This window comes from Falco cherrug, chromosome 5, assembly GCF_023634085.1.
Source record: "Falco cherrug isolate bFalChe1 chromosome 5, bFalChe1.pri, whole genome shotgun sequence".
Classification (NCBI taxonomy): Eukaryota; Metazoa; Chordata; class Aves; order Falconiformes; family Falconidae; genus Falco; species Falco cherrug.
In genome coordinates, this window is record NC_073701.1 from 47,571,729 (window position 1) to 47,585,618 (window position 13,890).

Sequence of the window (13,890 nt, forward strand, 5' to 3'; positions counted from 1 at the left end):
TGTTTCTAGAAGACCTCAGTAGTACTGTGAATCAATCAAGGATGGTTATTTATAGCACAATTTTAAATATCTAGCAAGGGAAAAGTGCATACTGACCTGGGTAGAGGAAGAAAAGCACAGCACAGTAAAAGCTAAAACAGCACTATGCAGATCATCCTATTTGCTACTTAATGATTTCAAAATAGCTTTCTAAAGAAGCTTCAGTAACTGAACAAACTTACACTGACAGGTGCTAAATGTACTAAATACTCCTCACCCCAGGTGTGTGCAAAAGAAGAAAGAAAAGTATGGCTCAGCAGAGACTTATCTGAGAGGTTCATGCCTGTGGACTCATACACCCATTTGAGTCCTGCTTCCAGCTGCTTTTTGGAATGGAAACAGACTGGTAGTAATCAATCAGCCTTGTTTCTCCCAGGTCTCCAAAAAGTTCAGGGCTGCTTGTTTAGCCTATACAAAATAATTCAATATGAGTTAATATGAGAGAAGCAGCTCCACCAGAAGACAAGTCAAGGAATGAACACTGTGGTGTTTCAGCAGCAGTGGAGCCTGGTTAGCACTTACTAGTTTTGCTGATCCCAACCAATCATACTGACATTGTTACAAAGAGTCATAGAAACATTAGGCTCAGGAGATTGAACTTACTTTCTTTATTAGATTAACTCAAAGCAGCTGGTTACCTGGTGTAACATAACTCCAGCTTTCAGGAAAAGGATGATGTGATATATGAAAAAGCCTTCAAACCAAATAGCTGCCCCTTTAAACATGTTTTTGATACCTTACCTTATCTGCTCGCAGTGTTCATTTTCTAAGAATATCTTAGCTGCATTGGCTAATACATTAAAATATAATAATTCTTACTAGCTAAAAATTCACTTTCACCAAATTGATATTAGTGTTTAGTATCATGTTGCATCGCTATCAGTATGCTGCAGTAGGGCAGATAGTCTGTTAAGGAGAGGCTTTTAGGACTGGATGTGGAACGTATTGCCAGGCGATTGTGACACTGTTACAGCTGATACTGTGCTAGTTCATGAACAAAGAGGTTATCAGCCTGGTGCTTTTTAGTGAGCAACAAAGGGAAGAGCCAAACCTCACAGCGGTAGAGGAAGCCTCCCCATTGATTGTGTTAGCTTTAGGCAGCTTCTACAGTCTTTTAACAAAACAAATCAAAAAACCTTATATACCCATAAACAGGCCCAGTATTAATCCCCACAATATGAACACATTATTTAATGACTGAGTGCTTCCTTAATTGTTCTTTCCATCACAAAATGGAAGCATAGTCATGTAGAGGCATATTACACCATCTTGAACTCTGTCAATAAGGGCTGTACAGCACAATGTTTAATTGTCAGATATTAATTCCACACCACATATACACAGTCATGTAGTATAAAAGAAATGGGCTGGATTAGAAAGGTGTAAAACAAAAGTTCCCATTTCCTCAGTAGTACTCTGCAGATTCACACATGCGAAAATGTGCTTCCTCTGGGTTCCGCTTTCTGTGTACTGTAAATGGTCTTCAAAAAAGGAAGGTTACTGGTTAATCTACAATAGCTCACAGAGACCCTTAGCTTCATGAGAAATCTGCTTTATCTAGCAATGATGACTCACAGGAACAATTTTATTCTTGAGAGTACTTCCTTGGCTAGTTAGAAATGAAACATTCTCATTAGCACTAAATGAAATCTGTAAAGCCTCAATCATATTTGAAGCAGACAAAGTAATCCTTAGAAAGCAATGCTTTTTGAAAGCAGTTTTGATCATCAGCATGATTTGCTGTTCTAAGGAACCCATTTATGCAAAGAAATTAAAATAATGTAACAGCTTCATTCAACAGTTCTTTGATAGGTATTAACATTTTCTTGACTTAAAAACATTTTCGTAATTTTTTTTCTGTTTGCTGCAGCAACTGTATTTCTGGAGTTTTGGAAAAGAAGGCGAGCAGTAATTGCGTATGACTGGGACTTGATAGACTGGGAAGAAGAAGAGGTGTGTATAAAAAAAATGTACTCTTTAATCTTTAATATGAAAAGTTTTGTGTAAAAATGTAAGCATGTTTTTCTTTTCTAAATATTTTAAATTCATTCTTCCAATCTTCATAAAATAGGAAATAATCATTTTAGATAAAAATTTTTACTTTTGAATCCAAGGAAATTCTTTACAACACAGGGTACTATTCATTTTGGCAAATGAGCTTTTATCTATCATTTTAAATAGCCACTAAGAATACTGATGGAGAAGAAATCCTTGTGAGGCTTGTACCAGCTTCTGAACATTCAGGTGCTGGTAACCTAAGTATACTGCGCTATGGAGAGACTGAGGGAGATGAACCAACTCAAAGGATTTAATTCATCCTCTGCTGATAGAGAAAGTCCCCTTAGGGAGGAAACTAAACAGCAAAAAATAGCCTTGACTTTTTTTCTGTGGTGGTTACCAGAAAGAAACAGCATGGTTTTGGGATGGAGAGCTGAGGTCTAAGGTTTTTTTTCCACTAGAAGGTTTTATTATGCAGGAGAAAAGCAAGATTCAGTGGGTGTTGCATAAAAGCGCTCGAGAGGGATTTGGACATATAGATGTCCACAGTTTGCTCTCCTTCCCCTCCAGAGACTGTCCTGAAGGTCTTGGAGGGACTGTAAGAGGCTGCTGTTGTGGTCTCAATGCTGTTGAACTTCTAGATTTCTGCCTCTGTGGAAGAATTTCTTTTTCATTAATCTTGCCAGCAGAGAAACAGACTTCTGACTTACAGGATTTTTGTCTCTACAAGGCACTGTAGTTCAATGAACACATGAAACTGTACAATTGCTCATTTGCTAATAGGATTATTTTTTTAATGCTTAATGACTAAGAAAATAATCCAAGAACATCACAGAAAATAACTTACACAACTAGAAATTGTTTTCTTTGTAGCAAAAGGAACATTATCATTTGTGCATATATGCTGTCAATTCTTGGTGACACTTCAGGACTACTGTCGTAAATTTAGAAAATACTCTAGTGCTGATTTAACTCTCCTGAGATTAGCAGCCTGCTTTTGCCAGTGCTGATGAGTTACAGAGGGACCACACCGATGGTCCTGCCTGACATTCAAATACTGGTCAGGATCGACCTGCAGTGATCATGGCCCCTCATGGCTGGTTGCAAAAAAGCTACTGCTGCTGCTGTCAAGAGGCAAAAGAGAGATGCCATTTCCAAGTCAGGATTATAGCTCAGTGTCCCCAGAATAAGAAGGAGAATTTAAACTAACAAATATACAAGGAGGAACAGTATGAGGCCCTTTTAATGTTTTTCCCAGGAAGCCTGGTCTTGCAGATGTTTATAGTTTGGGATGTTATGTATCTGCACCTTTCACCATTTAGTCTAAGTGGATTTGGGATTATGCTGATTTATAAAGCCAGTCTACCTGAATCTTCTATGATCAGTTCATTTACAAATACTGAATTTCCTGGTAAGGTTGTCCTTAAGTGATGCTGTGGTTTTGGTTTTTTGTTTTGTTTTGGTTGGTTTGTTGGTTGGTTGGTTGCTTGGGGGTTTTTTTCCCATGTAATAATACTAAGTGATTTCTGGCTGCTGTGGTAGTGCTTGAAGGAGGCTTTTGCTCAGGTGTGAGCACAACAGCTTCAAGCCCATTCAGGACCACTCCCCATTCTGTTCCCCTCTCCTCTTTATGCCCAAACCTTGCTGCTACTACTCTTGCAGAGCCTGGAGGAAAGCGTTCCCATTCAAGAGTCACTCTTTTCTTTCTAAGCATTTTTGGGAGAGCATTAGCATGCCTATGCAACTAAGTCTTTAGCTGAAATAAACACTGAAAAGACCAAAGAGAATACAGTTGCTACATTTTTCCTCTTCCAGTCAGAGAGCCTGAAAGAGCTTCTGGTAGTTGAAACTATCCTCATAGAAATATGGTGTGTTTATTTCATGATGTCTATCAAATAACACTATTTTTTTATAAGAGGTGCTTACGTTCCACAGGCAGATTATTTCAGTTTGGGCTTCAGGGTGACACATGCATGTTGGTAATTTTCAGAGGATTTCTGAATCAGCAGACCATTCCCTGCTGATGGCCAGCTGGTCTTTCTCACACCAGACTTTTTCCAATGAGCTCTGTCAACAAGACCTTGGTCAAGTGCCCTGGGGCAGTGGTGAGTGTAACTTCTCCAGACCTATTCCTTGCACCTTCTTACAGTTCTAGAGGGAGTTTTTCAAGTCTTTACAGCAGGAGGTAGCAGTCCTTTCAGAAGCCATGTGCCAGAAGGTACCTTTCTCTCCCAAGTTAGAGGTTAAAGATGCCAATAGGAGCTCAACTGGCTGCTTTGCAAAGATTTATGTGACCAGTCATCAGAGCATCAGTATCTCATTGGCATTTGAGGCATCAGTTCCTCCTTTGTTCAGCATTCAGTGAGATCTCAGGAAGGTATACTTAGAGGTGTCTTCTCTGAAAATGCTCCAGCTGCAAGTGCCCATACTTACTGCACAACTCAAGCATGTCCTTGCTCTAAGGTTCTATGGACCATTGTCTCTTCCTCTTGAGTATCAAATGCTGACCTTTTCCATTGGCACTGGGGTCTTTGCAGGACTTTGCCCCTGAGACAGTCACACTTTGGAAGCAAGTGGCCCAGGTGAGAAAGCATTGAGATCATTTCCCTGTTCTGTGGTTCGAAGTCCACCTCTTCACTTTGCCATTGCCTTCAGCTGCAAGCAGGATGACCTGCAAACCGCAAGCTTTGCAAGGAGACTTACTTCTGGGGGTTCTATCAATCTGATCAAGATTCAGATTTTCGGTCTTTTACAAATCCTCTTTCTACATCTGAGCTATAGAGGACAATATATCCTTGGATAGAAAGGATAGGACTCCTGCAAGAATCCAGTACTGGAGGGACTCAGAAACCTCCTGAAAGAGAAGGATATATTTTACAAAGAGATTTAGAGTAGCTCTTTTAGTGCAGAAAGATCTGGCCTAAGGCAGCACATATTAATCCATACTTGATACTCCTGAAATCAGTATGGTTTCTTCTGTGAGTAGAGAGTTGAAATGATCCATATTTGAGAAGCTGGTAGGAAGGAGAACAGTCTGTTTTGTGTAGATTGAAAAAGACACATCCTGTTGAGTTTGATCATAAATTTGTACATGTCATTGAGATGTCAGTGAGAATTTTGCCTCCATAAGGTGAAAAATTTTACTCCTACAGTGCTACTTTCTAATAAAATCAGTGCTAATTAAATTTCCTCTCTATGTTCCATTCAGTTATCACTGGAAAAAATCAGCTGATTTCTTTTATTAGTTATTTCAAAGAAATCAATTGAAGACTTCTAATTGCCATTTTAAGTCACAAGCTTTTGATAATAAAGATTGTTATTTTTATTAACATTATCTGCTATGTCTAGCTTTTGCTTGCTTTAATTTTCATTGTCAAATTGAAAAATTAGGCTTTGCTACAGAGGGAAATTTATTAATTCCTGCCAACAATAGGTGGGGGGGGCAGGGGGGGGAAACATTTATAAGGCTTCCTATCACCTCATTAACACTTCTCTGCTCTAAATGAAGAGACAAATGAATGAAACAATGAAGATGATGGGAAGCAGAATTGAAGTTGTTCAGATATACAACCTTGTGAATTCCTCACTACTTTAGATTTTCACCCAAAGCAATCATGCAGCAGCCCCTGCAGTGTCCAGGTCACCGAGCCTGGGGACATGAGCTGAATGTGTTCTGACTCTCTCAACCTGCATATCTGGATTTCCTTTTCTTGTAAATTAGGTGCAAGGTGGGAGACATGGAGAGTAACTGGGTCTTGGCTGGGCATACAACAAGAAACCAACCAGAGTTCCTGGCACTCTCCATTGAAATATGGCTTCTGTTGCTGTTTACAGCGTACTTTTTCCTTTTTCTTCAGTGTCACTTTCTGTCATTAAGCTCAGACAGATATAGTACTGGTCACTTCCTACCCCAAGCTGTGCTTAGCATTGCTAAGTGTCATTAAACAGGTATGAAGGTTCATGTCAGAGTTTCATTTTTGTGTAGAGGGTATCTGTAAAAACACCACTTGCATTATCTGAATTGAGTGGAGATCGCAGGAGATACCTAGATGCATGGATGGGTGGATATGACAAGGACTTCCCCTTAGCGCAGATTTTAAAACATAATCAAACCTTGTCTTAGAGAAAGCTGTAGAGAAAAAAGGGTTTCTTGTACATGACTCTGACTCAGTAAGCCAACTGGCAGAGCCCTTGCACAATTTACAGGGTGTCATTCTCAAGCATCCTGCTTCAATGCTATCACACTCTGGCCTTTTGCTTGTCCCTGGGAACACAGGGATACTAATTGCAGTGTTTCTCTTGCTAGGTTATGGTCTGCTCAGCAGCCTTCAGCCCTGATATGACAGGAACAGCTTGAGCAAGGTAGAATAAGAGCAAGGTGTTACCCTGCCTCCACAGAAACATGTCTAGCCTTTGTATATAGCTAGTGTAGGGCTGATTTCCTCAAGCATGTAATTAGTAACACAGGCATTGCCACTGAGCATACCTGCCTCAGATTTTTAATGCTATGTTACCAGGTTGCTGCTTGAGTTTGGAAATTAACTGTACTGAGAAAGTGCCTTCAAAATTCGAGAGAATGAGATGTAACTTCCCCCCCCCCGGGAAGAATTTTATTAAAAGGGTGTAGAATTTTAGGATATCTTATTTTTATTAACATTCTAAATATTTGTATGAGCAGTTAACATTCACCTATTTCAATGCAGTCATTTAAGGTCCAGGTATTTACAACTTTCAGTCAAAGTTAAATTAAATGCAGTTGAAGGGCTGGAAGTGACTGAAATTGGTAAGCTGGGTTCTTGGCATTTATAAAGAAATACACAGCAGAGACCTGGTGGAAAAGCTGCAAAGACAGTCCATAGCTGCCTGTGTGCTCCCTTGTAGCCAGTTTACCATGGAGCAGTTCTCCAGCATGCATCAGAGCATTGTAAAACTTGATCTAATGTAAATGTACTGCCAGCAGCTGTGACAGTTCATCCTCACAGCCTGGTGCTTTGTCTCATCTCTGACAGCATCTCTGATGTCAAACTTGGGTGAGGTGGCACAGGATATACAGCTGTTGGTGAACATCCCAGGTGGCAGGGTGGTGGGGTAGCCCTACTACAGCTGAAAAATGTGAGGTCTTATTGCAACTAAGGGTGAGCCTGTCTTCTGACAATGCTGTAAACAGATGTAACCAAGCCTCTCCCCAAGAAACCCCAGGTTTTATTTCAGAAGAGAGTTTTCATGGCAAAGCAGGACTTGATATTTCTGCTGCTGAAAGCTGTTCCTGCTAATAATATTGTCCAAGCTGGGAAGGGATTGAGCAGTATTAGATGGCATGATGGCAGCTTCTTCAAATGCTGAGAAACTTCTTTCTGATAATGGGAAGGTAACCAATTACCTAGCAAATGGCAATTAGTTTTGGAAAAAAGTTGGTGGTTTGTTTTTTTTTTTCTTTTTTTCTCTGATGTAGAATTCCAGTATCTATAGGATAATACCAGGCTGGAAAACTCTGTGGTATGAACTTTAAAATGATTTGATTTACAGTCATATAGTTTCAAAAGGCATTGTCTAGATGACTTTACTAATTACTTCCAATATGTTTTCATGTGTACAGTGATTTATTCTAGTCCCCATGAAGGACACCTGATTTCACAGCTCAGCTTTTATAGTAGCTGTACCACCTGCTGAATTCAAAGATGTAATTCCCAACAACAGTATCTGACAAATGAAGTTTCCTACAGAATCTTTCCTACCTGTGCTGTATGTGAACCTTGTCTGTCTGTTCTTTAGGAGGAAATACGTCCGCAGTTTGAAGCCAAGTACTCCAAGAAAGAACGAATGAACCCCATATCCGGGAAGCCAGAGCCTTATCAAGCATTTGCAGATAAATGCAGCAGACTCATTGTTTCTGCATCTGGAATATTTTTTATGGTTTGAGAACTTTTATTTATTTACCGCTGAAAAAATACAAAATAATATTACCTCTGCTGAGAGAGTATGGATATTAGGTATGACTGCTTGAAAGTGAAATAAACTCTAGCATGTTCACCACAGGCTGAAAATCAATACATAGAAAATCACCTGAGTTTCTTAAAGTGCTACACTAGTTTACTCTTCATTGAGTCTCACAGATAGTTAAGTCTTTCCTTCAAGGCTATACGTACAACACTATGTAGCAACACACATGCCAGAATAGTGACATTTTCACATTTAGGCTCCAGCTTCAGCTGACGGAACTGGCTCACTGGTTTACTTGCCTTCCCTGTGTAGACAGTGCAGAGTGCTGGGGAGACATGCCAAGGAAGAGGCAGTTCTTCGCAAACTCTACAGAGAACCTAGCTAAGGTGCCTTAATGATGTTAATATGTCCTGGTTTTTCAGTGTATTGAGGAAGAAAGGAAAGAGGGTTCATACTCCTAATGCAATTGAAATGGAGAAACTGATGTTACTTGTGTAAAATGAGACATCTCCCCACCTTCTGAAGTGCAAAACTAAATGCAGCAGCGAAATCTCACCTAACAGAGAGATACATGCATTTCTGCTGAAATGCCCCCATCCTCTAACTTCACTGAAGCTGTTGTTACTCACTGTTATTCACATGACAACAGCAGTGGTATGACTGGTCTTGAAAACACAACTGGCCTCAACTCAGACCCTTGTGGAGTTTACTAGGGCTTTTCCAGGGGGCTAGAAAATTAGATATATGTGTATAATTTCAGGAGCTGTGGAGAGCCAGGTAAATGAGCTAGCCCAGCAACTTTGTGTTTGAATGAGATGTGAGGGAACAGGGCAGAGGGCTTGCAAGAAACTAATGGCTTTAAAATTGTCCAAAGCAATCTTGGACAAGAAAGGCAAGAGCATTTTTGAGATGAACTGTGCTCTGGTATGTCAGATGAATGGACAGAGAAACATAGAGAAACACTGGGCATGAGGAGTCAGGGTACTGTCTGGCTCAGCCCTTGAAGACACTTAGGTCTGCTCAGGACTGCAGTATCTGCTCAGAACTGATTCTACACCTGCAACATTTTGCATATTTTCCCTATATATAAATATTATTTTTTTTTCCTAAGGGGGACAGTTTTCACTTCCTACCTTTAGCAAACGTCATTAATCTTCTTAGCCTAGTGATAGATCTTGCTCAAAATGCCAGAGAGAGTAGCCTTGCTCTGAATTGCATGCACCACAAATTGTCTCCATAACAGTCCTTGAAACAGGACAAGGATTATGTTCACTGAAGATATTTTTTACTGTTGGCATAGCGTGGGCTTCCAGTGAGTTAGAAAAACTCTGAATTTTCCCCCATTCAGGTAAAAATATTCCTCAAAAATTATAGCTTTAAGCACAGGAGATATATGCTTACCAAAACTTCAAGCTAGAGCAGTTCCCAAAATTTCATGGCATTGACTCTCACAGTGCAGTTACTAATACACCTGGAACCAGGTTAGTGTTTCCCTGTTAACAAAGGAAAGTGGTCCTTCCCCTCAACACTATGCAGGGAACCCAGAGAGAATCCTTCACATTCATGCACACTTTTTCTTCTGTACTGGGATTATGGCAATCAGTGTTGTAAGTAATAAAACATTAAACCAGCTTGATTAGTATTCAGTGTTTTCAAAATAATTTTGCCTATTCAATTAGCTTAGGTATATTTCTGGTTTGATAGGTTTAAGCTGTCTGTATGTAACTCTCCTTATCTAATAAGCCCTGTGTCAGAGTTTCTATGAGATGAGTCACCCAAGCTAATTCCCAACTGTTTGTCCTTTAGATACCTTGCTAAACTGTGACGTAAATTGGTCACAATGGAAAACAGTTGTCATTTAGTACTCAACTGTTGCATATAGAACATCAAGTAATTTAGCATCCTGGCTCAGCTGCATGGCTTTCACATTATAACTGTCACTTTTGCTGAAAGTCTCATCAGAGAAGAAATTACAAGGGCAATTGAATTTGTTACCTTGTTGAGGTATGAGGAGATAGAATCTTTCCAGATATCTTCCCTAGATAGAATCTTTCCAGAACTGTAGCAAGAAACAACTTGCTAGAGTACGTTGTCAGGGTTGTTGTTGAGGCAGTGCTTACAGATGGACACAGTTTTTCCTGTAAGTGTGAAGTCCATCAGAGCACAAAATCCATCCCAAATGTGACATCATCAAGTTGGGACATCAGCCTGGGACTAGCCTTTGCACATTGGGGAACATGCGTGTAAGGAAAACTTCTAATTCCCAGAGTTGGCAACACTGTTTCCCATATTAATACTAAGGAAGAGGTACATTTTCAAGAAAATGTTTAAAACTAAAGAGTATTTTAATATGATTTCAAAGATATTTTTGACTATGGAAAATAAAAATGACTTCACAATAAGAAGAATATTCTTGTTGAAACCTTTCTCTGAAATCAAAATGGATGTATTTTTCAAATCTTGTTTTGTTTTAGTTTTCAGACTTGCAGGAAGAAGTCAACTCCTGTTCTATTGAATGTTTTCAGATTCTCCTCTCTCTCTCTTTTTGGTTTTGGTTTTTTTTTTTTTTTTGTGTCGTTCCCCCCCCCCCCCCCCCCCCGCTTTAGATCTGTGTGGTGATTGCTGCTGTTTTTGGAATTGTTATTTACCGTGTTGTGACTGTCAGCACTTTTGCTGCCTTTAAGTGGGCTTTAATCAGGAATAACTCTCAGGTTGCAACTACAGGGACTGCAGTGTGCATCAACTTTTGCATCATCATGCTACTAAATGTGGTGAGTAAAACTAACATATCCAAAGTTATACCTGAGCATCAGATCAGCTTGCAGACCACTGAGTGCTTTAGGTTCCTTTTCCAGCAGGAATGGAATGTCTTGCTAAGCCAGACATGGCATTATTGTTGATGGACATAAATGACTGCAAAGTAATGTACGTATAAAGTACAATTTCAAACCTAAAACATAGTGAAAAGCACGTTTGAATGTTCTAAAAACATGTCCATACTCCTGTTTTAACCTCTGCCTGTTTTTTCCTTTCGTATGTTTGCAGGTTTCAGTCTATTTCATTAATATCCTCCTTTTTAATTAGTGTTTTGGTTTATTTTTTTTAAATACAGTGGCCAATCTTAACTCTTACCTGTACTAGTTTCAGTAATTCCAGCTTCAGTTTTCACGATAGTTTACCAGTGAGGATATGCATATACAGACATAATGTCCATTTGTAGGAGAACTTCCTTGGGCTGTAAACTTCACAAAGCTTCAGCAGACATGACTTGTTCCATGAGTTGCCTATGGCCTTTGCCAAGATACACCAGAGACATGGTCTGGGTGCATTGTAGGGGGGCTGGCTAAGGTCAAGCTATTCTTGTGAACTAATTTGGAACTAGACTTGGGGCAAAGACAAAAATGGAATTTCTATGTGGTAACAGTCCCAGTAAGACAGCATAATATAGATTAGATAGGGAATGAGTGTCGTCCTTCCATCGAGATGCAGATACTTCTGTATATTGCTGTGATAGCAATATGTCTTCCATTAGTTGCTCTTGCCAAGAGGTATATGGCCTTTTAGTATCAGGTTTTTGTCAACTGACATTATAAGAATGCATCTCAGGGAGGAGGAGGAATCAGCCTACAAACCATCCAGGTACTGGAGTCAGGGTGGGGTATCTCTATCCACTCAGAAGGAAGCATCTTCTCCAAAAAGCATGTTAGGCTTTGCTCCAGCAGATATGCTGACTTACTTCCCAGGGGAAATATGAGATGTTATTTCAGGCCTGCACATTTTCAGGTGCTGGACTGGAGACTGCTTTCTTTTCTGTGCAATACCCAAGCCTTTTCATAATCTAAAAATTAATTTTAACAGCCCCTCATTTATATAGCAGGAAATTCCAAGAGGCTTTTCTGCAGGACTTCATTTCTCCCCTTGGCATAGGCAAGACTGTATTGGTGGCTAGGACAATCTGTCAAGAACTGTCGACTTTCCTGTGTTTTCCCTAATGTGGGTCTGTATGTTGAGAAAGGACAGAAAGAAGAGGTGGAAACTATTATTCTGTCTGAATTAGTACCGAGGGCTCTTTTCTTTTATGTTATTTTGATTTATTGTTTGTTGTCTGCAGCTTTTAGGGGTTTTCTTTAATCCACCTAGAGCACACAATAAGCACAAAAGAAATAAAAAGAAAACTAGATATATCTATGTCAGTACAACATCCATTTCCAAGCTCTCAGTAAAAGTCATTGTGTATGCAGTGAAGTAGCAACAAAGAAATACTGCACCAAAAAAAATTGCTTGGTTCTCAAAGAGTTTTACAGCTTAGAGAAATTTTTAAAATAATGGAAAATGGCTTGAAGGTGCCTTTTGAGAAACTTTGTTTTACTTCATAAAATACATCAAATAAGTAGAGCACTGCAAAGGTGGATTGTTTAAGCTTTATACTTATTACCATGCAATAAACACAACAGCCTTAGATCTGGATATAACTCATGGAGAAAAAAGATCCCCAAAATATGAAACCGCAGGAGTTTTGCAAAAGACTTAAGAACAATCCCTCACTTCCCATGATGGATTAATGTAGTTTACCAAAGGACAGTAATGAGATTTCTCTGGGGAAAAAGAAACCAAACAAACCCCCCAAAAGAACAACTTTTTTCCCCAGGAGCAATTCAGGTGTGACTCAAGAAAAGTAGCAGGAGAGCAAGTAAACATGCAGTAATAAAATCTGAATGGACCTAGATGTGTATAACTGTAGGGAATTCACTGCTAGGAAGCCTGGAAAACTGCCAGTGATTGTGGTATGAGATGACAACCTCTCTAAGCATCAGGGGAAAGGTCTAGACCACAAGTAACTTCTAGACCGGATGCTCTGAAAGCTAGGTACTTAACACTGACACATTCATCATAACAAAAAAAAAAAAAAATCACCTTCAAGCATAATGTGTCTCCCAGATAATCCTGCAGCCTGACCTGGGAACAATCATTAGCTTTACCTTGGTTAATAAAAGCTGTTAATTCCAGTGATATTGCCCATAGAAAATATGAACACAGAGCAGAACATGATCCTAAACATGGTGCCTTGGGACCAGTAGCGATAAACAGCAGTTGCAGATAATTGGATACAAACATTGTTAACAGAACCTCTAACACGGTCTTTACTGTTCCAGGAGGAACAGTGACAGAATACAGCTTTGATACCCGCTTCTGCAGAGCAACAAACATTTGTAAAACAGTACACTCCCTGCTGGGATCAGGATATAAACCACCCAGATATTTAGCACTTTTACAGTTACCCTTTTGAACCTAGAAGAAACCACCTTTTTCATTACTTGAAAGAAAACTATTTACTCCAAAGGCAGCAAAAAGCTAATAGAAGCAAGAAGTAGTTGTTAACATGGATGAGATAATTCAGGATGACTTCAGTTCTTAACCAGACAGTTTGATCTGTAAATTGTACATAATTCAGTTTAAGCAAGAGTTTATAAGGATAACTGAAAATGAGAAGAAACATTGCTGATATGCACTTTAGGAGTAAGTACTTCAGCCTGAAATATGAGGAGCTTTGTAAGCCTGTAGACATCAGTGAGTTAAGGACATCTAGCGTTTTGTGGGACCAGGATCCAGACTCATTTAAAGAAAATGGAAATCATTGCATTAATTTACACTAATACTGATGGTGGTGGTGATGTACTTCATAGGTTCAAAGCCCCTTCACAAATACTAATTGTGAAAGCCCTCCAAGTTAGTTTTTGTAAGCTTTATGAACTTTGCAGTCTCCCAGAGATTTTGAGAGCATGGTATCTGCTAAGCACAGAAAGTACCACTTAAGATTTGTAACAGTGCCACTAACTAAGAGTAAGAAATGCGTCTGGTGATGGGGATTACGAAAGCCTTTCTCTGAAGTGACCCTGTTTCCCCAGTATCTTC

At 39.5% G+C, this 13,890-nt stretch overlaps 1 protein-coding gene across 6 annotated transcripts in view; it reads left to right on the top strand.

Annotated features, from left to right (window-relative positions):
* Nucleotides 1–13,890, top strand: part of ANO4 (anoctamin 4) — a 198,143-nt gene that overhangs the window by 155,303 nt on the left and 28,950 nt on the right. For all 6 annotated transcript variants that reach the window (XM_055712557.1, XM_055712554.1, XM_027812375.2 and 3 more), the window contains 3 exons: nucleotides 1,910–1,992; nucleotides 7,810–7,950; nucleotides 10,584–10,748. In XM_055712557.1, coding sequence (XP_055568532.1) covers nucleotides 1,910–1,992; nucleotides 7,810–7,950; nucleotides 10,584–10,748 — 389 coding nt within the window. The remainder of the gene's footprint in view (nucleotides 1–1,909; nucleotides 1,993–7,809; nucleotides 7,951–10,583; nucleotides 10,749–13,890) is intronic.